At 54.1% G+C, this 20879-nt stretch overlaps 2 protein-coding genes across 2 annotated transcripts; one reads left to right on the top strand and one right to left on the bottom strand.

Annotated features, from left to right (window-relative positions):
- Positions 1-772: 772 nt before the first annotated feature.
- Positions 773-10693, bottom strand: NCLIV_024430 (putative gamma-tubulin complex component 2; the record flags this gene model as incomplete). The annotated part of the gene is made up of 9 exons (XM_003882638.1): positions 773-2010; positions 2581-3136; positions 3545-3652; positions 4204-4370; positions 4898-5091; positions 5627-5997; positions 6683-6852; positions 7737-7828; positions 8112-10693. The coding sequence occupies 9 exons, from the start codon at positions 10691-10693 to the stop codon at positions 773-775; spliced, it is 5478 nt and encodes a 1825-aa protein (XP_003882687.1).
- Positions 10694-15536: 4843 nt separating this feature from the next.
- Positions 15537-20520, top strand: NCLIV_024440 (hypothetical protein; the record flags this gene model as incomplete). Its single annotated transcript, XM_003882639.1, has 9 exons — positions 15537-15539; positions 16036-16149; positions 16745-16841; positions 17073-17268; positions 17880-17955; positions 18270-18426; positions 19172-19240; positions 19731-19857; positions 20472-20520. The coding sequence occupies 9 exons, from the start codon at positions 15537-15539 to the stop codon at positions 20518-20520; spliced, it is 888 nt and encodes a 295-aa protein (XP_003882688.1).
- Positions 20521-20879: the final 359 nt, after the last annotated feature.

A 20879-nucleotide genomic window follows, 5' to 3' on the forward strand; every position in this document is an offset into this window, starting at 1 on the left:
GTGCGTACCACATCTGCGATAGTACCCATTTCGGCGCCGAACTAGCGAAAACTTTGGGAATGCAGACTGAGAGTCTGTGCGTGCATTGGGTTGTCAGTAGAGAGTATCCCCGCTCTTGACGGACCGGGCAAGTTTCGTCACGAGCGTGAGGTTTGCCGCGAGACTCAGTCTTATGTCTCATGAAAGACGACGCTTCTTGAAACCTTCGACAAAGCTGGTCGCACACCCAAGAGTGTTTCTGGGATTTCTTGGCTGTCTGGGGCCGTTCCTACTTCCGCTCTCATGGCCTCACACAACGGATGTACGAGCTTGGGTTGTAGAAACAGTATTTTTGTTTCTGTGCGTTGCTCGACTGTAAGAAGCGAAGCCAAGTTCCTTTCTGAGAAACTGTTTCGCAAGGGTCGCCAACCACAACACCGGAAGTCGCCAACACCTGGCCGGTAGCCGAGTCGCGCCTCACAGCCTCTCCAAAGTCTACATTTGAAGACGTTCCTCTTCCTTAAGCTCTCCAAACCACTCTGACGGCCTGCTCTTTGTCCTGCCTCAAGATCCCCATTAGCATCTACATGTGTGAAAAGATAGTTACATATATACAGGGATTTCGGTGTGGTCTGACTGGAAAAGCTCGTCCTGCACGTGAAGAAATAGCGCGTTCTTTTGGCGTGCGCCCGTGCTCGTCTTTTTGTTTCTCGCCTTCAGGCGTTCTGTATACGCCTTTCGTTCTCAGCGCCGTTCTTCAGTCTTAACCGCCGCACGCATCCGTTTTGATTTCTCATCGCCCGACATCGTCTCGACTTCGAAGGAAGGCTGCCGCATATCCTTCTTCCTGGTGGTGCTCTGGTGCGCTCCCTTTTTCTGCTATTCGCGGTTCCGGTTCACCTTCTTCCTCGTCCAGCAGGGACTCATTGCCGTCTTCATCGTAGAACTCCTCAGAGAACGCGGAGTCTCTTCTCCGTCGAGGTTCGTCTTCACTGCCGGCGTCGTCTCCCAGGGAAGATCGCTCCTCTTCAGACCCATCGATGTCTCCGGTGTCGTGGAAATCTTCCGAGTCGCTCTCCGAGCTCCTGCATGCAGCCACGAACTCCTCTTCCCCGCCCTGAGAAAAAGATTTCCGAGCCTTTCTATCGCGGGCGCCGCGCGTTCCTTCCCCACGAATCCGTTCTTGAAACGACCGCAGGGCTGCGTCGAAGTCTTCGTCCTCGCCGTCTTCCTCACTTACTACAGAGTACGTTTCCCCCACTTCGTCGCTCAGTCCTTCGTCCGAAGCATGCCCCAGATCTCGAGTCCTGTTCTTGCCGCCTGCCACTGAAAACCTCTCTCTCGCCCTCACTCCGCCGTCTTCCTCTTCGTCGGCTCCCTCGCGCGTGCGACTCTGCCCCGCCGCGCTCCTCCCGCTGTCACCAGTGGAAAATACCGAAGACGGAACCTGAAACGGAGAAGCAGAGACGCCTCGACCGCCCAGACCTTCTCCAGCACGCGACGACGCAGATGCACCACCTTGTCGAAGCGAAGTTGCAATCGTCTCTGGGAAGGGAGGCGGTCGCTCGAAAGCTCCAGTTCTTCGGGAAGTTGAAGGTCCATCAATCCCAGACAGGACAGACGTGACAGTCTGCCTCGGCGTGGAGGGCTGTCGCGGCTTCCACCCGCCTTCTCTCTCCAGAAGGCCTTCCTCGTTTCCCTCCTCTGCACTTTTCTCACGGGCGTGGGAGGACAGAGCTCGGGAAGGCGGTAGCAAAGGCGGCGACCCTGGGCGCAACTTGTCGCCACGATGCCACGAAGAGACAGGAGCGGCTTCTCTGTCGCCTGTCCAGACGCCGGTCTTCGGAGGCAATCCGCTGACACTTTCCTCTCCCGACGAGGGATGCATGCGAGCCTGCGACGGCCTCGAGACAGAAGCCGTTTGGGAAGGCGCACGCGACCGGGCAGAGAGACAGTCGTTGAAATTGAAGCGGAAGAGCAGGTGAGCGCTCGGCGAGGCGGGAAACCGGTTGCTGAAGGCCTCCAGTTTGCCTGCAGAGGACGCGCACCACACACAGGGGAAGGCGCCGGGATGCGCATGCAAGCTCCGCCCGGAGCTGAAGGGTAGAGAGACAAAGTGGTGCGGAGAAAAAAAACTCGGAAAAGACGGAAACGGCAGGAGAAACGCGGCTGGCCTCGAGGGCCAACGTCAAGAGGAGTAAACTGAGAGACACAGAAAGCAACGGGAGAGCGCGAGAGAACGCGTGCCTTTCTCCTCGCCGAGACACAGCATGGTTTCCAGGCCAACGGAAAGGGGAGAGAGCACGTCTCTGTCTCCTTCCGCAGGAAGCGCTTTGTCTCTTTCTGGTCTCCCGCGAGCTCAGCACCCCCCCCCCCCCCCCCGAACAGGGACACGCGGGGAAACTCTGTGCGCGCCTCATTTTAGAACGTCCCGATGCAAATCGAAGACGCCGGCAGCCGATCCGTGTCTCTCCTCTGTCTTCCCCTTGGCAGTCGACCAGAACGAGCAGTCCTAGAGCGACGAAAAGACCCCATTTGCCTCGTGCCTTCTGCCTCACTGCCTGTCTAATCTCCCCCCTTTTCCTTTCCGCGGGGACTTACTGAGAAACTCTGCAAAGTTTTCTCGGAAGCTCGTCCCGGCACTCCGCACCATGCCCCCGAAGCCTGCGCTGTCGACCGTCGCGCGAACTTGCTGGCGTCGGGCTGCGCGGATCCGTTCTCGCGAGTTCATTCCAGGCGCCTTCGCTTGCGCTCCCGCGCCGTTCTCGCATGCATTGCGCGCTTCGCGGGGTTCCGTCTCCGACAGTCCCCGCTCGGCCTCGCCAGCTGCGTCGCTCTTGGGTGCGAGGGAAGTCGAGGCGAGCAAGCCTCTCGTGGACAGCAGAGGGAAATCTGGAGGGTCAAAGGAGAACTTTCTGACGTGCCGACTAAAGACGAGGCAAATCGTCAAGCATTTGCTGGCTGCCTGGAGCAGGCCGAGATCCTCCAGAAACAAGTCGCGCAGGAGACACGAAAGAAAGCGCGCATGCAGTTCTTGGACATCTGCGAAGGAGTACGTCGGCGAGGCCGCGCCACCAGACGCAGGCGAGCACGCGAGGGCCACAGATGAAAGCGACTGGAGATGCCGCCGTAGAGCAGAGTAGTGAAGGGCGATAACCTGAAAAACCAGAAGCGAAACACGGCGGTTCAATATAGACGAGTCAACACCCAAGCTACCATGGTGATCCTAGAGGAGAGGGTGACACCACTGAGCACGCCTTTCCTTTCTCTTTTTCCAGTCACTTACATATATGTACGCTGATGTACATATATATATATATATATATGCCTATATGTATATGCATGTATGTGTATATGTAGATGTATGTGAACATGCATATCTATGGGTGTGTGAAAAAAGAGCTGTAGAAGTGACAAGAGAATTCCTCCCTTCTTTCCCTGTCGCTCCATATTTGCATGGATACGCACAGAAAGAACACAGATATTCATGAATACACCTATCCGCATATATATATTATATACATCGTGCTTGGAGTTTCTCCTGTTCCAGCCTCTGGCGACGTACATCTGTGGTGGCGTAGAAAAGAAGATTTCGCGTGAAGATGCGCATCTCCTCGCCGATCGCCACAGTTTGGCGAAGATGGACAGGCATGTCGGCAAAGGAGAAGAGGCTCTGCGAAAAGAATGCAAATCAACAAATCAACTTTCTGGTGCGCCTCTTGTTCGCTTTAACATTCACCATCGCTCGTCCCCACGCGTAAGTTTTCCACGTAAATCTACTCCACAGCAATGAACCAAAAAAACTCGCGAAAAAACACTCCTCCTGATTTCTCCACGCACACACAGAAGCAACGCATGCGCCCTCGCGTATACGTATACACAAAGGCACACACCGATACAAACATTTTAGATATGTACAGCTCTAAACACATCCATATAGAGACAGGTACGGATATATATATATATATATGTATATTTATTCGTGGGCATATTGGGACTCTATATTATATGCTTCCATATGTGTCGCGTGCCGTTGTTACCATGAGCCAGGTGCACAGAATAACGGCTGCAAGGATTCGGCGAGTCGCATGGAACAGAATTTGCGTTCGTCTGTGGATGTGCTCTGGAAGACGTTTTTCCCTCCATCTTTCTATTTCCTGAGTCGACTCGCCACGCAGTTGGAAGAGCCGAGAAAAAACGAGCGCGTCGTCGGTTCAGACTCACGCGTGTTTCGTGGATGTGCATCCACAGCTGATTCAGCTGGCGATGCGCAAGGTGAAGATGCAGGAGAAGTCGAAAGACGAGCTCGTAGCCGCACAGAGCCTTGCTGGTGTAGAGGAGCGAGAGCGGCCAGCCGCAGCGGTACCGCAGACACACTCGCCGGCACCACTCTGAAGAGAGAAAAAAAAGAAAGAGATAGAAATGGAAGGCAAGAAGAGATAGAAAGAAGAGAAGAAACGGAAGGCAAGAAGAGATAGAAAGAAGAGAAGAAACGGAAGGCAAGAAGAGATAGAAAGAAGAGAAGAAACGGAAGGCAAGAAGAGATAGAAAGAAGAGAAGAAACAGAAGGCAAGAAGAGATGGAAGGAAAGAAGAAGAGATGGAAGGAGAGAAGAGATGGAGAGAAAGGAATAGAGAACCAAAAGGAAGACAGGGGAGAGAGAGACGACCGAAACATGTGGAGATGGAGAGGAAAGGGAGAAAAGGGACGGATGCGAAGGACGAAGGCAACTGATGGAAAGGACATGGCATCAAACAACGTGGTTTTGATGAGCGAAAACTCGGACCAGATTCATGGACGCTAACGACAGAACGACACCGACGGCAACTGGATGAGGAGAAATCACTCCGAGGCACTTCGAGCCTCCCCTCTTGCCGTTTGTTTTCTCTTTTTTGCTGTTCGTTTCAGCTGCTTGTACCTGACGGCGAGGGCCTGCGGAAGGGAGTCGAGCTGTTGCCGTTCGTTGTGCCTTCGCCTCCGATCACTCCGGAGGACTTGGACAGCCCCAAGAGAGTCCTCAAGTTGTCTTCTTCGTGTGCATGCGCCAGGAGCTGGGCGGCTTCACACAGCGAAGGGACGGGATGCATGAAGAAGGAGATCTTCTCTTTCAGTCTGAAAAGACAAAGGCCGGAGGGATACAGCCGCGAGGCTGCGAAAATCCCCTGGTTGCCGAAAGACCCACCACCCCCAGAATCCACATAGCGAGTCATCCAGCTTCATGAGATCTCTCCCCACCGATTTTGCTACATATATATATATATATGTACACATATATGTTGCGTGCCTAGAGCTTTACGTGGGGACAGAAGCAGTCGCAGAGTCGCATGCTCTGGGGCCTTTCGGCATCTCCTGCATGCAGCTGGCGAATAAAAGCATCTGACCCCAATCAGGAGGATGCGACATGCATACAATTCCTTATGCATGCGCATCTCCACATTGAACATTTATACAGGAAGCGAGAGACACACACACAAAGACCTACACATATTCACGTTACAACGGCTGCTGCCCTACAGTCTCTCTGTGTGTATGCAGATATGCATGAACCTATAGGTAGGAAACTCAAGGCATATGTACACGTCTAGATACACATGGTTGCTTTGCCCCGAAAATGAAGGCTGCATATTGTTTCCTGTTTGTTCCTTACGTTTCCAGTCCACTGACGCTCCGAATCGCTTGCTCCATGCACCCTTCCAGACCGGCTATTTCTTGTAGCGTTGCGTGCCACGTGACCCCGCCCGAGAGACCTGGCGCCCCAGAGCCTGCGCAGAGAGCGCCGTCGGCTGGCGCCGCAAACTCAAAAAAGTGCTGGAGGAAATCGGCTCTCCCGACGAGGAAGAAATCGTGTAGCAGCTCGAGGGTTCGAGGCAGTTCCAGCGAGTGAAAGAAAAAGTGCATGAGGTGGGAAGACGCCCGTGCGCACGCAGCGGGGAGGAGCGGAAGCAGACGCGGAGACAGCGAAGGCGACGCGCCAGGTCGCCCGTCAGCCGGCAGAAAGGACGCGGGCGGCGGCAAACCCTGGAGGGAAAGAAAAAACGCGAGGGAGAAGGCAGAAGGAAGAGAAGAAACGAAATCTACAAGCGGTCGGATAAGCCCGTTTGATCAACTCTCTCCGCTTTCCAGCTGGGCCGCAGAAAAGTGGAGAAGACACCGAGCTCTACGAGCGACTGACGGTCCATGCATGCATACTCACAGACACTACACACACAGGATACCATTTGAATAGCACGGCGAAAAAGAATTTAAACTTTACACATGCAGAATGCCGTCTGTGGCGATTGAACGTCTTCCCTGCTAAATCCCTTTTCGTGGTTTGAGACCGAGAGGCAGAGCGCAGGCTGGGAACAGTTGCCCGCGAGAGATGCGCGAGGAAATCGCTTTCCTCTCTTCCTCTGCTTCCGAGCAACAGGGACGTATAACGAGGTGCCATGTGTCTCGTATACAGACTGATACTCTTTCTTCTTGCAATCAAAAGGGGCGCTGCGCTAGGCTTGTTTCCACCTGCAATTCACACTTTGTAACACACCTATCTATGCACGCATCTGCACACATATGCACGCTCCTTACGCCTCTCTGGTACCGCAGTCTTTCCCTCTACCCATACACGTATATATATATATATATATCGCTTTCTTCACGGGTATTCCTCCATTCCCGCCTTGTCAGCCAGAGCCGCTCAGAATTTTTTGCGCCTCTCACTTACTGTGTAGCTGCAGCTGTTGAGAACGTACACGTACAGCCCGGCTCGGTGAATATCTCGCGCGTGCGGCTTTAAAGAGTTCGGGACCAGACTCTCGACAAGGACGAACCTCCGCCTGCACCATTCACCTGCACAGGGCCTGAAATCGGTCCACGGCTGATCGAGGGAACTTCCTGATGGCAAAAGCGAACGCAGACGAGGAAAGCGACGCGTGAGAAAAAGACACGCGCAACACCTTTTCAAGTCCACCCTTACTAGACAGAGGGTCAGGACTCTGGGAATAGCGATGCATGCAAACCAACATGTCTCCAGATATACCGATGACTGTATGCATGCACGTGTTACAGTGCGTATGACTATGCATGTCTAGGGTATGTTTATCTATGTTGTCTCATGTAAGTAACGGCATACCGTGACATATGGAGTGACGTATGCATGTGCACCTGTACGGTTTGGATTTCTGTTGTTCATATGTCGACAGACTAATGCATGCCGTGTCGCGATCGATGCATGACAGAAAAGGCTACACACCGAACCCAGCCACTCTCTTTGCGGGTGTGTATGTACACTTTCCACCGCGTGCGAGTCTGTCACCGGAGGCTCCTTGTCGCCGGCTTCAACAAAGACGCTTGCAGAGACTGCAGAAACCGAGGGAGGCATTCGCGCTGCTGACACGCGACGCTCTTCAGCGAGCCGGGTGCCCCCTGTCTTCTTTCGGGAGCGTCAAACGAGCAAAAACGTGGAAACTCAGGCAAGAGCAAGAACTCTAGACAGATATGCATGCATTGAAATACATCGAAATTTTATATGCAAAACGTCGCGCTCTGTACACTCCCACAAACATACGCCGCACACAGATCGGTGGACAGATCTACGGATCTCTACGAATATCGATCCTCACACGCCTCCAAAGATGCACACACGCTTACATCTATCGATCCGTCTAAATATATGGTAAATATATGGATATAGATATCGATAGACGTGAAAATATCGAGAGGTGGGCTGATAAAGTTGTAGATATGATGCACTGACATAGTCGCCAGCATGCGCCTACCTGAGGTTGCCACGCCAGACAAGGACGCAGCTAGAGAGGCGCCTCTCCATTCTGAGGTGGGCTCGCCCTCGGCGACGACCGTCGGGTCCTCGCTGCAGATTCGGAAGCGCAAAAGCGACAAGGAGACAGAGACAGCCCCATAAAGCGTCATTTGTTCATGCTGAGGGGAGTGTGTGTCAGGCACGCGGAGAGAACTTCATAGACCATAGACGCAGCTGTGCATTAAAACTGGGAAAATGAAAACTCAGTCTGACAGCGGCTACGAGCGACTTTCTCCCACGAGCGGCTGCAGCCTTTCCAGGGAGCGGCGCATGCACTCGAGAACCCTTTGGCCTTTTAGGCCACGCGGCGCTCCGACCCTTCCTACGGTCTCACCGGATGAAGAATTCGCCGTAAGTATCTTGGAGGACGCCATGGTGGACCCAGTTCTCGACGATTCGCGCAAGAGGCGCAGCGGCTTTTTCAAAGATGAAACGGCAGATTTCCTGATTTGCGTCGTTGCACGGCAGGCGCTTCTTCACCTCTTCAGCTGCGTCGAGGAGTTCGCCACCCCGCTTGCCCCACGCCTCCCGCACGACCGCCTCGGCGACGCCCAAGGCCCTCGCGACCGGCCCCAGTTGGGCTCTGAGGCCCTGGAGGGTCAGGCGCCCCCTGCGGATCTCGCCCTCCCACACGCCGACGCGGATCCCGAGTTCCTCGACGATTTTCTTGATCGCCCCACAGAACGCCTCGGCGATCTCGCCGCCCCAGCCCGAGAGGCTCGTCGCGCGCGTGGAAGAGCCGAAAGCTACCACTGAAGCTTTCGAGGCACTGTTGCGCCTGCCGGCGAGCTCGAGGAAAACGAGGAGAAGCCGCAGGCTGCATGCGGCCGGCAAGAGCGGTGGGAGCATTTGGCTCAGAGCTGCGTCTTCCGAGGCTGCTTGAGAAACCGACAAGGCGAACGCATGCCCGCCGCGCGACTCGGACGCGTGAAAGGGACCAGGCGGGCCAGAACTGCCGGGAAGCCCAGGGACGAGAGACGTGGAGCGGTCATCTCCATCGGTCGACACTCGGGAAAGTTCTCCAAAGTCCGGCGACTGGCCGCCTAGACGGAGCAGCGGATGAAGCCAGTAGTGGAAGGAAGGGAGCGGCGGATCCGGGGACGCACTGGGTGCCGGGCGGGGAGGACTGCCTGGCGCGTTTGTAGACGCGGGTTCCTGCTCAACTTGCGAGGAAATCGCGAGAATGCGGATGAGCGTACCGTCAAGACCCGACAAGCAGAACAGCAGGTCTTCGAGGAGGAACCGCTCCTTCACCTCTCGCGAGAGCGCCGACCAGTCCGCGTGGAGTCGCCGCATCACCCAATCGTTTTCTCCCAAACTCTCGGCGCCCACAGAGCGCCAGCTTTCGGCCAGCGAAGGCCGAACAGAGGCGCCCGTTGCCGAGGAGCGCGCCGCACCAGAGACGGAAAAGCGCGCGGCCAGGGCCCGGTCCGCAGCGGCAACGCGCAATGAAGGATCGCCGGCGGCGCCTTCTCGCTCTTGCGCGGAGGCCTGCAGAGTCGGCTCGTCCACGTAGGGAGAGAGAGAGAGAGGCGGATTGGCGAAGGGCGACGCGTTGGAGATAAAGCTGGCCAAAGGCACGCCCAGGAACTTTTCCCGCTTTAGCAGGGAGTCGTCGATTTCACTCGGGCCGAGGAGGCTGTGAGGCACGACGCGATCCCAGGACGGCGCAACTCGCACGCCTGCAGGCACCAGGCGCCAGCCGCTGTGCATGCAGGGCGGAGAGGCTTCAGAGTCAAAGAGCGGCTTACTGGCCTTGACTGCCCCGCGGCAAGACGCAGACGAGAACTGAGAGAGCCGAGAGCCAGAAGGAAATCTGAAGAACCCTGGGTCCGAGGGTCGCCGTTTCTCGCGGTCTTCGTCCGATGCCGACGACGCAAACGCGGGCTTCCCCACGGCGACAAGCCGTGCAGAGTTTTGAGCATCTCCGCCGTTATCGGAGATGCGCAGAGAGAGAAACTGGCCCGTGTGGCAATTCTGAAGGAGAATCTCTTCGTCTAGATGCAAGACGGACGAGGGAGGGGACCTCGCAGAGCCAGAGCGACCGTCCGCGTTCGCCGAGTCGGGGTCGGACACACTCTCGGAGGAACCGCGAGATTGTTCCACGCCGCCACAAGTGCCCGGCGTTGCGCGAAGAAGCCGCCAGCGACAGCGGCGATCGACGCGCGTGAGAAGACTCTTCACGGACCCGTCTGGAACGACGCCTCGGGCGCAAACGACGCCGACGTCCTCTTCGTCTGGCGCACCAAACAGTGCACAGGCTGCGGGAAGGGAAGGGGAAGTTGACGTGCCTGAGGAGCCGACGGGCGGCGACGGACTCTGCCCAGGTCGAGAGCTGTGAAGGCGCTGAGCGAATTGACGGATTTCGGTTCGGCGCGGGCAACAAAGGAGCCAGAGCTGTGTGCGAGTTTGAGAAAGAATCCCTTCTCGTGATTCTTCGGAACCAGACACATTCTGACTCCCGTTTCCAGGGCCCAACGGAAAGGAGCGCGGAAGGCCGGCGACGAGAAGCACTTCCTCGTCCGCGTGCACGACGTCGCCGACGACTGGAGATGAAGCCCGCAAAAGCGAAAACTCCGAGCTGCAGAGGGGACGGTACGGGTGAGTGGCCGTGCAACAAAGAGGCAAAAGGTGTGTGCTTGAGGCGGAATCCGTCGACGGCAGCGGGGCCGGAAACGGCGAGGGTGGAACCTGCCCACGCTTGGTCACCGAGGAAAACGGCGTACTTGGAGCGGTGACTTTTTCCAGAGAAGCGAAGGAACTCTGGGGAAATGCCGGGCAAGGACTGGATTGGCCTGAAAGATCCCCCAGACTAATATAGTACGGCTGCTTCGCGCTGCGAGAGGCATCCAGGGTCGACCGCAACCCAACTTGTGCTCCGTACGCAAGGGAGCCGGCTAACGGGGGGAGCGGCATTTTGAGGAACGCGGAGAGAAGAGGGAATCAAACGAAACAAAAACTGAGGGTTCTCCAGGCGAAATGTTCTTCGTAGCAGCAACAAACGGAGCTGTCACTCCGCGTGTCGCTGGTCGACAGAGCGCACGACTGACTGCAGCGAGGGGTGACGTGACGCCTCCAGCTCCATCAAGGTGTATGTACACTGGGAGGTGTATAGGGCTGGCGGCGCAAACGAGGCCACAAACATTTATTAGCGATCCTAGCCATGTAATGATTGGGGTGTGAAGCAAATCAAAGGCCTACATGCAGTAGGCGGCTAGGTGTTTTACTGCTCGCTCCGGCCAGCGGCACATTGCATGCTCTCGGGCAGAGCCATTTCTCCAGCACGCCCTTTCCCACGTGTGTGGCATGAGCATTCGTTCGAAATGAGGGACTTCTCGAGAGAAAAGAGAGCGAAGGAAGGGAAACGGAAATCCAGTTCCCCAGTTCGGTCGCAGAATTTGCGAAAAAGCACACGCTCGCGGTAGGGGCCCAACGCAAAACAGGCAGAGGAAAGGAATCCGAGGACAAAATACTGCAGAAAGGTGTTAAAGGAGTGCGTGACTCTGAATGCCATACGAATGCTGTACACCGGCATGAAAGCAGGTCGTGTATATTGAAGTAGTGTCATGCCATCCCTCTGAGTTTCCACATGCGACAAGACAAGATAAAGTTGGGGGGTGGAGGGGGTGGTGGAGGCTTGATTCTATACGACGGCTACACAGAGTTTGCCAGTACCGCGTTTGCAAACCAGCAATGGAGTTTGTTCTGCGACATGCCAATCACAAACACGAAACCGAACAAGCGTCTTTCCGGTTCGCACATGCAGAAAATCTTTGAAGCACTACTTTGGCAGTCGCAGTTACCGCCCGGCCACCCCGCGGCGCCCGTCTCGACTGCATGCCCATGAGCATGTGTAGCCCCGTCAAAAATAAGCAGAATAGCCGTCTCTGTTCATTGTTTCGTGCTCGTTTCAGTGCTCTTAGAGGAGATCTTACTCGGCAAAAGTGTAGCAGAGCGTGCGGATGAAAAATCAAGGTTGAGCTTGAGAGCGGCACACCGCAAATGGTGAAACACGGGGCTCGGCGGCATATGACTCGTGTGTCGAAGACAGCCCGAAAAAAGACGCGACCCGACGAAAGAAAAAGCCGCCAGTGTGGAAGAGAGACAGTGCACCAGAATAGAAAGCGATTCTTTGCATGCCGTCCTCTGGTTCTGAATACTGTGGCCTGCTACTGCAACGTATGGGTGAGGCGTGCCACTCACGACATGAACCTTTCTTCGCGCCTGACCGGAATTGCCTATACCACAGTACCAATATTGAACTGACACCGTAGCAATGATGTTTCGCATTTCCACGGTTTGCCATCACTCCCTCCCGGCTTGAATGTTCCGAACTGAAAGCTCGTTTGTCCCCGTCACACGTACAGGACGGATCCCGCGATAGGACATGCCGGCATAACCAATAGCAGCAACTACCGCGTATCCAGGCGTCACTGTGTGTGCCTTGCGCGCGTTCTAGCTTCCTTTTCTTTAGTCTGTACCAGCTTATGAGACTCTCGGTTCTCGTCAGCGGCAAAGACTCTCTCCAGCTGCGACGCGTGCCGCCTCTGAAATTTCCATTCAGCTAACCTGCAGGGAACCCCGCCGTTCATAACCGAGAGACAGTCCCGGACAACTTTCAAGAGCGGCGACCCTTCACAAGACATGTGCTACTATTGCCTCCCCTTGACTACCACCAATCATCTGGGACCACGGGAGAAATCACTAGGGCCTTTGTGAAGGAGTGGGTGACTCCACTGACCATTCCTTTTCTGGGATGCCGAGATACTGCGATTCTCTCCATTTCGCCCTAGAGTCAGAATGGCAACCGCCTGGGCCCGTTCACCGGAACCCCCTTCCAAATTTGCCGCTCCAGATGCTTGAGTGGGATGGTTTTCAGGAGCGCGCGCGGCAAAGCGAATGACGATGAAAGCAGTCACAACCGGTGACCACGAACTGCCTCACTGACAAGGGCGGTCTTGTGCTGTATCTTCTCAGGCGTCTGAGCATGCAGATGCGCAGTCGACAGAAGAGGCTGGTCTTCTCTTCTCTCATGTAGCTGCCAAGAGACGTGCGGCTTCTACTGTCTGAGCATTAGAATTCGTGGTGTATATATGTGAGTCTACGCGTCAGCGAAGCTAGCCTCCTTGGTGGGCATATGGGCATTCCCTCACCAGCTACTTTTAAGTGAAGTCGCCCCTTGCACAGATCTTTTTGTAGCTCGGCATTTCGGCAGCTGTTCGACACCTAGTCTCCTACATTCACGTACGCTTTCATCTCCAAGACAAGAATCTGCATTGGATTGATTTGATGGACCACAGTCTGAAAAAGTGTCACAGAGCCAGAATCCCCCTTGGACGGTTCTCGTGCGTCAACAGCACCCGGATACGTTCACGAGGAGACAGATACACCCGGAGCGAAGAACATTCTTGTGGTGTTTCCTGGAGTTCACCGTTCTTTGTGGCCGATAGGATTCAGCCCGAGTTTTTCCGCTCGGCGTTGTCCTGCGGGTTGCGTGGCCTGTGTTTAGCCTCTTGTGCATGAACCGGGGTCGCGCTCGAGGGTGAGGGGAAAGGCCAGGCGTCGGAATCGGTCTCATCACTGGAAATCCGAAGGAGTGTTGAAATCGAATCAGCAGTGAATCTCGAGCGCACGTGAAACCCGGCCAAACTACCGCGTCTCCTTTGAGGTCACCTCCCTGAGCCGCCAGCGGAGCCGTGGCCGTTCAAAGCGGCGGCACGCAAAAACAGGAATCAATCAGCCCGCACGTTAAAAATGCGCCACGGTTTGATTGCCGGCCTCTGCAGTTCGAAAGGCGCTTGTGACCGCCGAAGATTCCCTGAGAATTCGCACGGCCAGGCACTTGCTCGTCGGCAGCAGCTCCAGAAATGCGCCTGGCGCTGGTGGCTCGATCGGTTTTGCTGGCGAAACAGAGCCGAAATGTGTGCAAGTTTTGTCACGTCAGCCCTGAGGATGTAAAAACGAGGTAGTTGGATTGCTAATTTAAACGTAGCCTTTTGGTTTAAAAAAAGGAAAGGGAGTTCCCGCCAAAGGCAAAGTTATCCGGGAACCTGCCGCAGTTTTCGCGCAGGATTTTCCCGGTGGTCGAGAAGCTGACGCTGTGCCAGCAGCACTATACTGGCGTCCTGTTTTACGCAGCCCCCATGATTCTTTTTCTCCCATTTTCCCGTCAAAATCGTTGCCGTCTCCACATCCGCTGTTGCAGAAAGTGTGTGTGTGTGTGTGGCAAAGGAACGCTGGTGTGACAGTTTTTCGATCGGCCTTGTTCACGTCCTCTTCTCTTCCTCCGGTCGAGTCTAGAAATTGCCTCTAGAAGCAACGAGCAGACGTCCAGGTGGTTAACGTCCTGGTGGCTCTCTCGTTTCCCCGTCTTGAGGTCACAACCACACAGAGTCTCTGACCTCCAGGGATCCCCCTCTCCCATGAATGCGGACTCTTTTTCGGGTTACGCACTTTCTGTCCTCCCCTTTTTTGCCGCTCCTAGTGGTGTCTTGTCTCCCTAAAGCCGGCGGGCGGCGGCCTCACAGACTTTCCGAAGGCCCTAAACTGAGTCTTCCAGCGTCTCGGCTTCTTCCCACCCCAAACATCGGTAGGTTTCCTTTTCTCTCTCGACGGCGTCAGTGACACTGATTCCCTTCTCGGCTAGCGCCCGGCAGAATCTCGCCAGCTGTCTACGAACCGCCCGCCTCACAGGGCCTTTCTGCCTCTGGAACGGCGCCGGCAACAGCTGTTTTCGACAGAAAACTTCTCCGTTCGGCAAGGTCAGGTTTCTTTTCGTTTCCTCGAACCCTTCGCCTCGCTGTAGTCTCGTCCGGCGCCGAAATCGCTGGAGACATTCCGCCTCACCGCCCTCGGAAGAAAGATCCTCTCTTTCTCGAATCAAACCACACAGACATTGGAGATTTTCTAGCACTGTAAGCCCGAGCCACCAATGGAGCATGAGCTGGGGCGGCAATCTCTTTCCTGCTCGACTTCCTGGCGAAGAGCCGAGACGGCACGTTGCTGCTGTCCTACAGGCGTTTCGCGCAGCTCCAACACGTCAGAGAGGCTTTCGCCGAGTCCTGTTTCCGTGCTCCCCTCCCCAGGCTTCGAGGAAGAGCCTCATGCAAACCGTGTCCCTTTTCCCCACAAAAAACGCGCCATGCCGTAACCCGGGGAAAAGGGGACAGCCTTGCAACGAACGCGACGAACCTTTTCGACACTGTCGGGTCCTTTATGCGTCCGTTTCCCGCCATCTCTTCGTCCCACACAGAGCCCCTGTGAAAATCGATTCCATTTCGGCCCGTCACATCCCGGCTCCTGATGTAGCATCTGCGCGCTGTATACCGACGCTCCGGCCCTCTCGTTCCGTCCTTGCCGTCAGGCGCGTCTGTCTTTTTTTTGTTCGCGTTCTCCTCGCTCCCTCCTGCCGCGACTCTGTTCCTTTTTTGAACGTTGCATACGCGCGCGAACTGCGCACATGTTCTCGACTTTTCCTTCGGTTGCTTGTGGCTCAGCGGGAGGAGGGGGGCGAGGACGTGCACAGAGAGCCACCGACTGGAAAGGAGAGTCTCACATGCTTTTTCTGGCGGCTTCTACCGGCGAACGGCGGGTTCGCCTTGTGGCAGCCTGCCTCGGAAAACGCTTCTACTGGTTCTCAAAGGTCCGGTGACTTCGTGTCTCGCTGTTTCTGCAGGCCTGACTCGCCATTTGAGCTCTCAAGGCAGCGCGAGTTTTGTTAGGCAGACAAACTGTTTTCTTCCGCGTCTCTCGAGACAAAATGGTAAGCTCATATTTTTCCTGTTTCTCGACGCCTTCCCATCACGGGTCAGTTCTAAGAAAGAAAGACACGAGCCTCAACAAGTCCTTTCGTTTACAAACGGGGACGCGCTGCCGACACAGTCCGAGAGTTAGAACGCTCAGGAGTATGTAACCTGTAATCCCCTGTGTACCTGACGACTGGTCCAGGATTGAGAGATGAAACGTAACCCTAAACCCCATGAGAAATGTGGCCGACACTAGTGGTTCGTCAGTATCCATGTCGTCCCTTACTAATCTAGGTTCTTCATCTGAGATTCGACCTTTAAATCCCCGAATGTTGATTCGTCAACAAGGGGGAGGTAAGGGACAGATGCGAGTGTTCCCCCGTGGTGTATTTACGGCAACCGTTTCAAGCTCGTGTGTGTCCGAGGCGTCTCGCTCGTGTGAAGGTCGAAAAGAGGGACTGACGCCTTAGGAGCTTCTGGTCTTTTTATCTTTTTCTGTTTCTGCGTCTGCAGTTGGCCACACTGTTTGGCAGTGTCTGTACGGTTGAGATCTTCATCGACCAGGAAGGCCGCAAAACGACGTACCTCTCCAGAGACAAGAAGGGGGAGAAAGTTCCCATTTTTTCGGTAAGTCTGAGCTCTCTCTGTCTGCACGCCTCGCTGCAGAGATGTGGCCACGCATCTGCTGCCTCTTCCCCTCGGCGTCACGTCGTCGTTTTGAAGCAGAGAGAGAGCGGGAAGGAATGCCGCTTCCCTTTTCGCTGATAGAAAAGACAACCGCATGCAGCTGGCAAGGGCGGTGTTGCATGCCCGAGTCCATTGTGCCTCTCGCTGCTGTAGACGACAAACACTTTGCAGTTCACAAAATTGATCAGGCAATGTTCGAAACGCCGCTCGTGCCGTGACGTGTCCCCCGCGCTCGTTCTTGATCTTGTGGAAGGATGGAGAGAGACCGAGATAAGTGTTCACGTAGAAGAAACAGCCTGTACGCACGCATATATAAATGCCTGCTGGTCCAATAATATGCACACGTACAGCTAATTGTATATCTCGATAGATATGTAAAAACTGCAGGTTTCTGTATATACGCGTTCCACATAGGTGGGCGGAGACGATTTGCATCTCCTCTCACTCTCGCTGTAGCTAGAGAGAGAGAGAGCTACAGATGTCCAGCGTAAGCACATGCGATTCGATGGCCTGTCGGTGACGCTTGTGTGCGCAGGATGGGGAAGATGTGACGGGCTGCGCGGTTCTCAGCTTGAAGCCCGGAAAAAGGCTCGACCACAATGGCATCAAAGTGGAGCTGATCGGCCAAATTGGTGAGTGCGTCAGGTGTATGTACACCGCGGAACAAGCCGGCGCGGGATAGAGACTGTCAGAACACTTTTCTGTTGTGTTTCTTCGCCAAGAGTAGCCACCCGCTGCTCCGGAGCGGGACTCTCGGTGTGCATTTCCCTTTAACTCAACCAACGTCGCCCATGTCTCCCAAGAGACGATATCTTTGCATGCATGTGTGCATGCGACGTTCCTTGTGTTGCTGGCTCTCGCAGACACGCTGTACGATCGCAGCAACTCCTACGATTTCTTCTCGATTTCCAAGGACTTGGAGCCTCCTGGGGTGTTGGTTGAAAGCAAAAAGTACAAATATCGCTTCAATGCTGTCGACAAACCCAACGAAACGTACTCCGGCATCCACGTTCGGCTGCGCTATTTCATTCGCCTGACCATCATGAGAAACTACGGCAGGTGAGGAACAAAGACAAACGCAGGCGTACCTGCTTAAAAAACCGAATACATGGCTGCCAGCAGACCTACAGATGCATGCACATATGTAAGTATATATACTTGCAAGTATTTTTAATGCTGTACGTGTAAACGTAGAGGTACGTGGAGCCCGGGAGGACAGGTCTATATATGCATGTATCTGTATGTATCTTTTTTGCTTTGTAGTATACATTTTGACCTGCAAATGAAGACAGGAGAGGGACTGCTGTATCCAGGAGTCGCTCCGTCCCTTGAACAGAAAGGCGAAAACCCACGCACAAAGCGCCGTCGACTCACTGTTGTCTTGAAAAGTTGAGGGGGGCTGAGCGAAGTCTGGTGTGCTAAGACCGGTCCGGACGCTCCTTTTATGGCAGGAGAAAAACTGTACGCCACTGAGAAAAGACCGTCCGAGGCCAGAGCAGCCGAAACGTAGACACCTCGTGCTTTTCGGAGGAAGCTGACGCTGGAGGCAGACAGCTCGAGCAAACTCGCGTTTTCTTTTCTTTTCACTCGTCGTGATGAGAACGTTTCCGAGGTTTTTGGATCCCATCTGTGGGAGAATTGCGTGCCTGTGGGCTCTGCGTGTCCAGCAGCATTGTGAAGGAGCAAGATTTCGCCGTCCAGAACCTGGGCATCCCCCCAGAAGTGAACAATACAATTAAGATGGAAGTAAGCAACCTTCGTACGGGGACGAGAGCATTTCTGTGCCGCGGCTTCGCATGTAGATCTTCCGGTGACCTGCCACATTCAACGCGAGAAACTGTTATATAAGAAATATGCGAATCTATTCAAATATATATATATATATATATATTATGCACAGAAAGTATCAAGATGCATACTAGCATATAGTTCTGTGTATCGCTAGTATGGAGATTCACTGTGGCACTTTGTCTTGGAGAAGCAGTGGAGTTTGGCGAACGTGGAGCGAGTCGTGTACGTCAAGAATTCTTTCCGTTTGCGAATTGCTTTGCTCTGGTCAGGTCGGCATTGAGGATTGCCTGCATATCGAATTCGAGTACGACAAGAGCAAGTACCATTTGCGGGATGTAGTGGTTGGGAAGGTCTACTTCGTGCTGGTTCGAATCAAAATCAAGGACATGCAGATCGACATTATCCGCACGGAGACAGCCGGCACAGGTGAGCACCGTAATTCCCCGTGTATAATCCGAGGCCGTAGTGCAGCAGAGGTGACCAGTCCAGGCTCCGTGCGGTCGAGCGAAAAAGGTGCAAACTGAAAAACGTCAAAGTTGGTTTGAATGATGCGACACATACACAACACAAGAGACAACTGCAGACTTGCACGCGTACATCTATAGATAGACACAGACATGTGCACGCATTTACACATATATGTATATGCGTGTGCGTACGTGATGTGCGTACGTGGATTTGTAGTCTGAGGGTTTTGTACCTTTTTACGCCTCCGAGCAAGAGCCTGACAGGTGTAGAAACGGGATGTGCTACGAACGTGCATTCACATGTATACGTATCTGCTAGCGTTGCATGCCTTTCGCTTGCTCTCCCACCATAGGTAAGCAGTTTAGTAACTGGGGAGGAACGCTTTCTACGCAAGCAGTTTGGTGTTTCGTTTTGTATGTCCTCGACATTATGCTTTTGAGTGGTGGGAGGTTCACCGAGAGACTGGCCAGGAGGCTGGACGCTTCCGAGGCGAAATGACGGTGTCTGAAAAAGTTCACTTCTACACATGTGCGAGGCAGTTTTGTCACTCCAGCACGACCGCTTGCAGAGAAAAAAGGAGGCTCAATGGATGTGGTGAAACGAGCGAAAAGTGCCGAAACATTGCCTTACTGGACTTGAATTTTGATGTGTAGATTTGGCCTGTTAACGCACTGAATGTGTTTCGCGTTTTTGCGGTCTGCAGGCTCCAACGCAGTGACCGATTCGGAGACGCTCACAAAATTCGAGATCATGGACGGCGCACCCATTCGCTGTACGTTTCCTTTGCCAGCGTCGCGCCTAAAACTCTAGCTGAGTGCAACAGCTTCTCTGTTGTCGCCTTTTGCATAATTTCTTTCCTTTTCTGCCGAAAGGCTTGTCGACGCCGCCGCAAGCAAGACCAAGGATTGCCGCAGTCTCGCCTTTTCCTCCCTCCCTATCTCTTTCTCTGTGGCACTTTCAGTCCTCGTGCGACACGTCTATATCTCTGCGCACGTGTATGCATATTTATGTATTTATACATATGATATATATATGATATATATATATATATATATATATATATATATGTATATGCGAAAGTAGAGAGTTTGCTGAGACTATCTTCAGTCGTCTCTTGTTGCGGGTTTCGCGCTTGAAGCAGTCTCAAATGCAAGTCAGAATCTGGCGTTGCATCTGGATACGGCGGCTGTGGTCTCCGTCGCGAAGGCGGCGTTTTTGAGAGATAACTGGAGACTGCGTTGCAGAATTTTGCGTGTTTTCAGCTGAGTGCATTCCCGTTCGGGTGTACTTGAGCGGCTTCGACTTCACACCCACGTACAAGAACGTCCAGAACAAATTTTCCGTTCGTTACTTCCTGAACTTGGTCCTGATCGACGAAGAAGATAGGCGGTGAGATTATGGCAGCCAGTGCATCCAACCCTCCTATTTGTTCTGCTGTTTCTCTTGTTCTCGTTCTCTTGTTCTCTCTCTTCTCTTGTTCCCCGTTTGTGGTGGTCCTCTCCGTCAGTGCACTCTCTCGCGGATTTGTGCCCGGGTCTTCTATCCAGAAAAAAGAAACTCGTGGAATCGCGCGCGTGCGAGAGAAGGTTCAAAGAGACCCTGAGTGTGCAGACGCAATCTCTGATGACTGCAGCGATCTCGCCTGCCTGCCTTTCTGTTTTCGGAATATGCACTCGAGTCTCTCTTGCTGGTGACGCTCTCGCGCACGAGCGCAAAAAAGTTTGAGAGCTCTTTCACAGGAAACGGGGCGAACAGGGAAGAAGTTCAGCAGTCTCACTGACACAAGCACAGCGTTTCCTGGGCACAAAACATCGCCTTTTTGTGTCTTGTATAAACCGGTTACACGGTGTTTGTATGTGGCGAACGCTTATTCATATATATATATATATATATATAGATATAGATATTTTAACTATATGAGGACATGCCACAGGCCGTGGGGTTGGCTTTCTGGAAGGAAAACTCGTCCAAAGAGTGCTGTGAGTTTTCCTGGTTCTCCTCAGGTATTTCAAGAAGCAGGAAATCACAATGTGGAGGAAGAAGATTGGCTAGACGGCGGCTTAACATGCCGTGTCTCGTTGCTCCGTCTTCCCGCTCTCGCTTTTTCTTTCCTCTCAACTGGGGCTCCTGACCACGAGTCGCACGCGCTTCATCTTCCCCACAGCTCTCGAACGTCTCTCTCTCCACAGGCATTCTTTTCTTCGCATTACGCTGTTTCTGGAAGAATGAACGGCGGGCATTCCTCTGCGGGAGACAGGCCGAACCAGGCGGCAGAGGGAACGGAGACGACTCTCCGCGCATGCGTGTGTTGCGTCGCGCGGAGGTTCCGGACTCCGGAAGCTTTCTCGAGCACCGCCGTGCGTGTGTGTCTCTCTTCGCGTCGGTCTTTCCTCTGTCCCGCGAAGCCCGCG

Source organism: Neospora caninum, chromosome VIIb (genome assembly GCF_000208865.1).
Source record: "Neospora caninum Liverpool complete genome, chromosome VIIb".
NCBI lineage: Eukaryota > Apicomplexa > Conoidasida > Eucoccidiorida > Sarcocystidae > Neospora > Neospora caninum.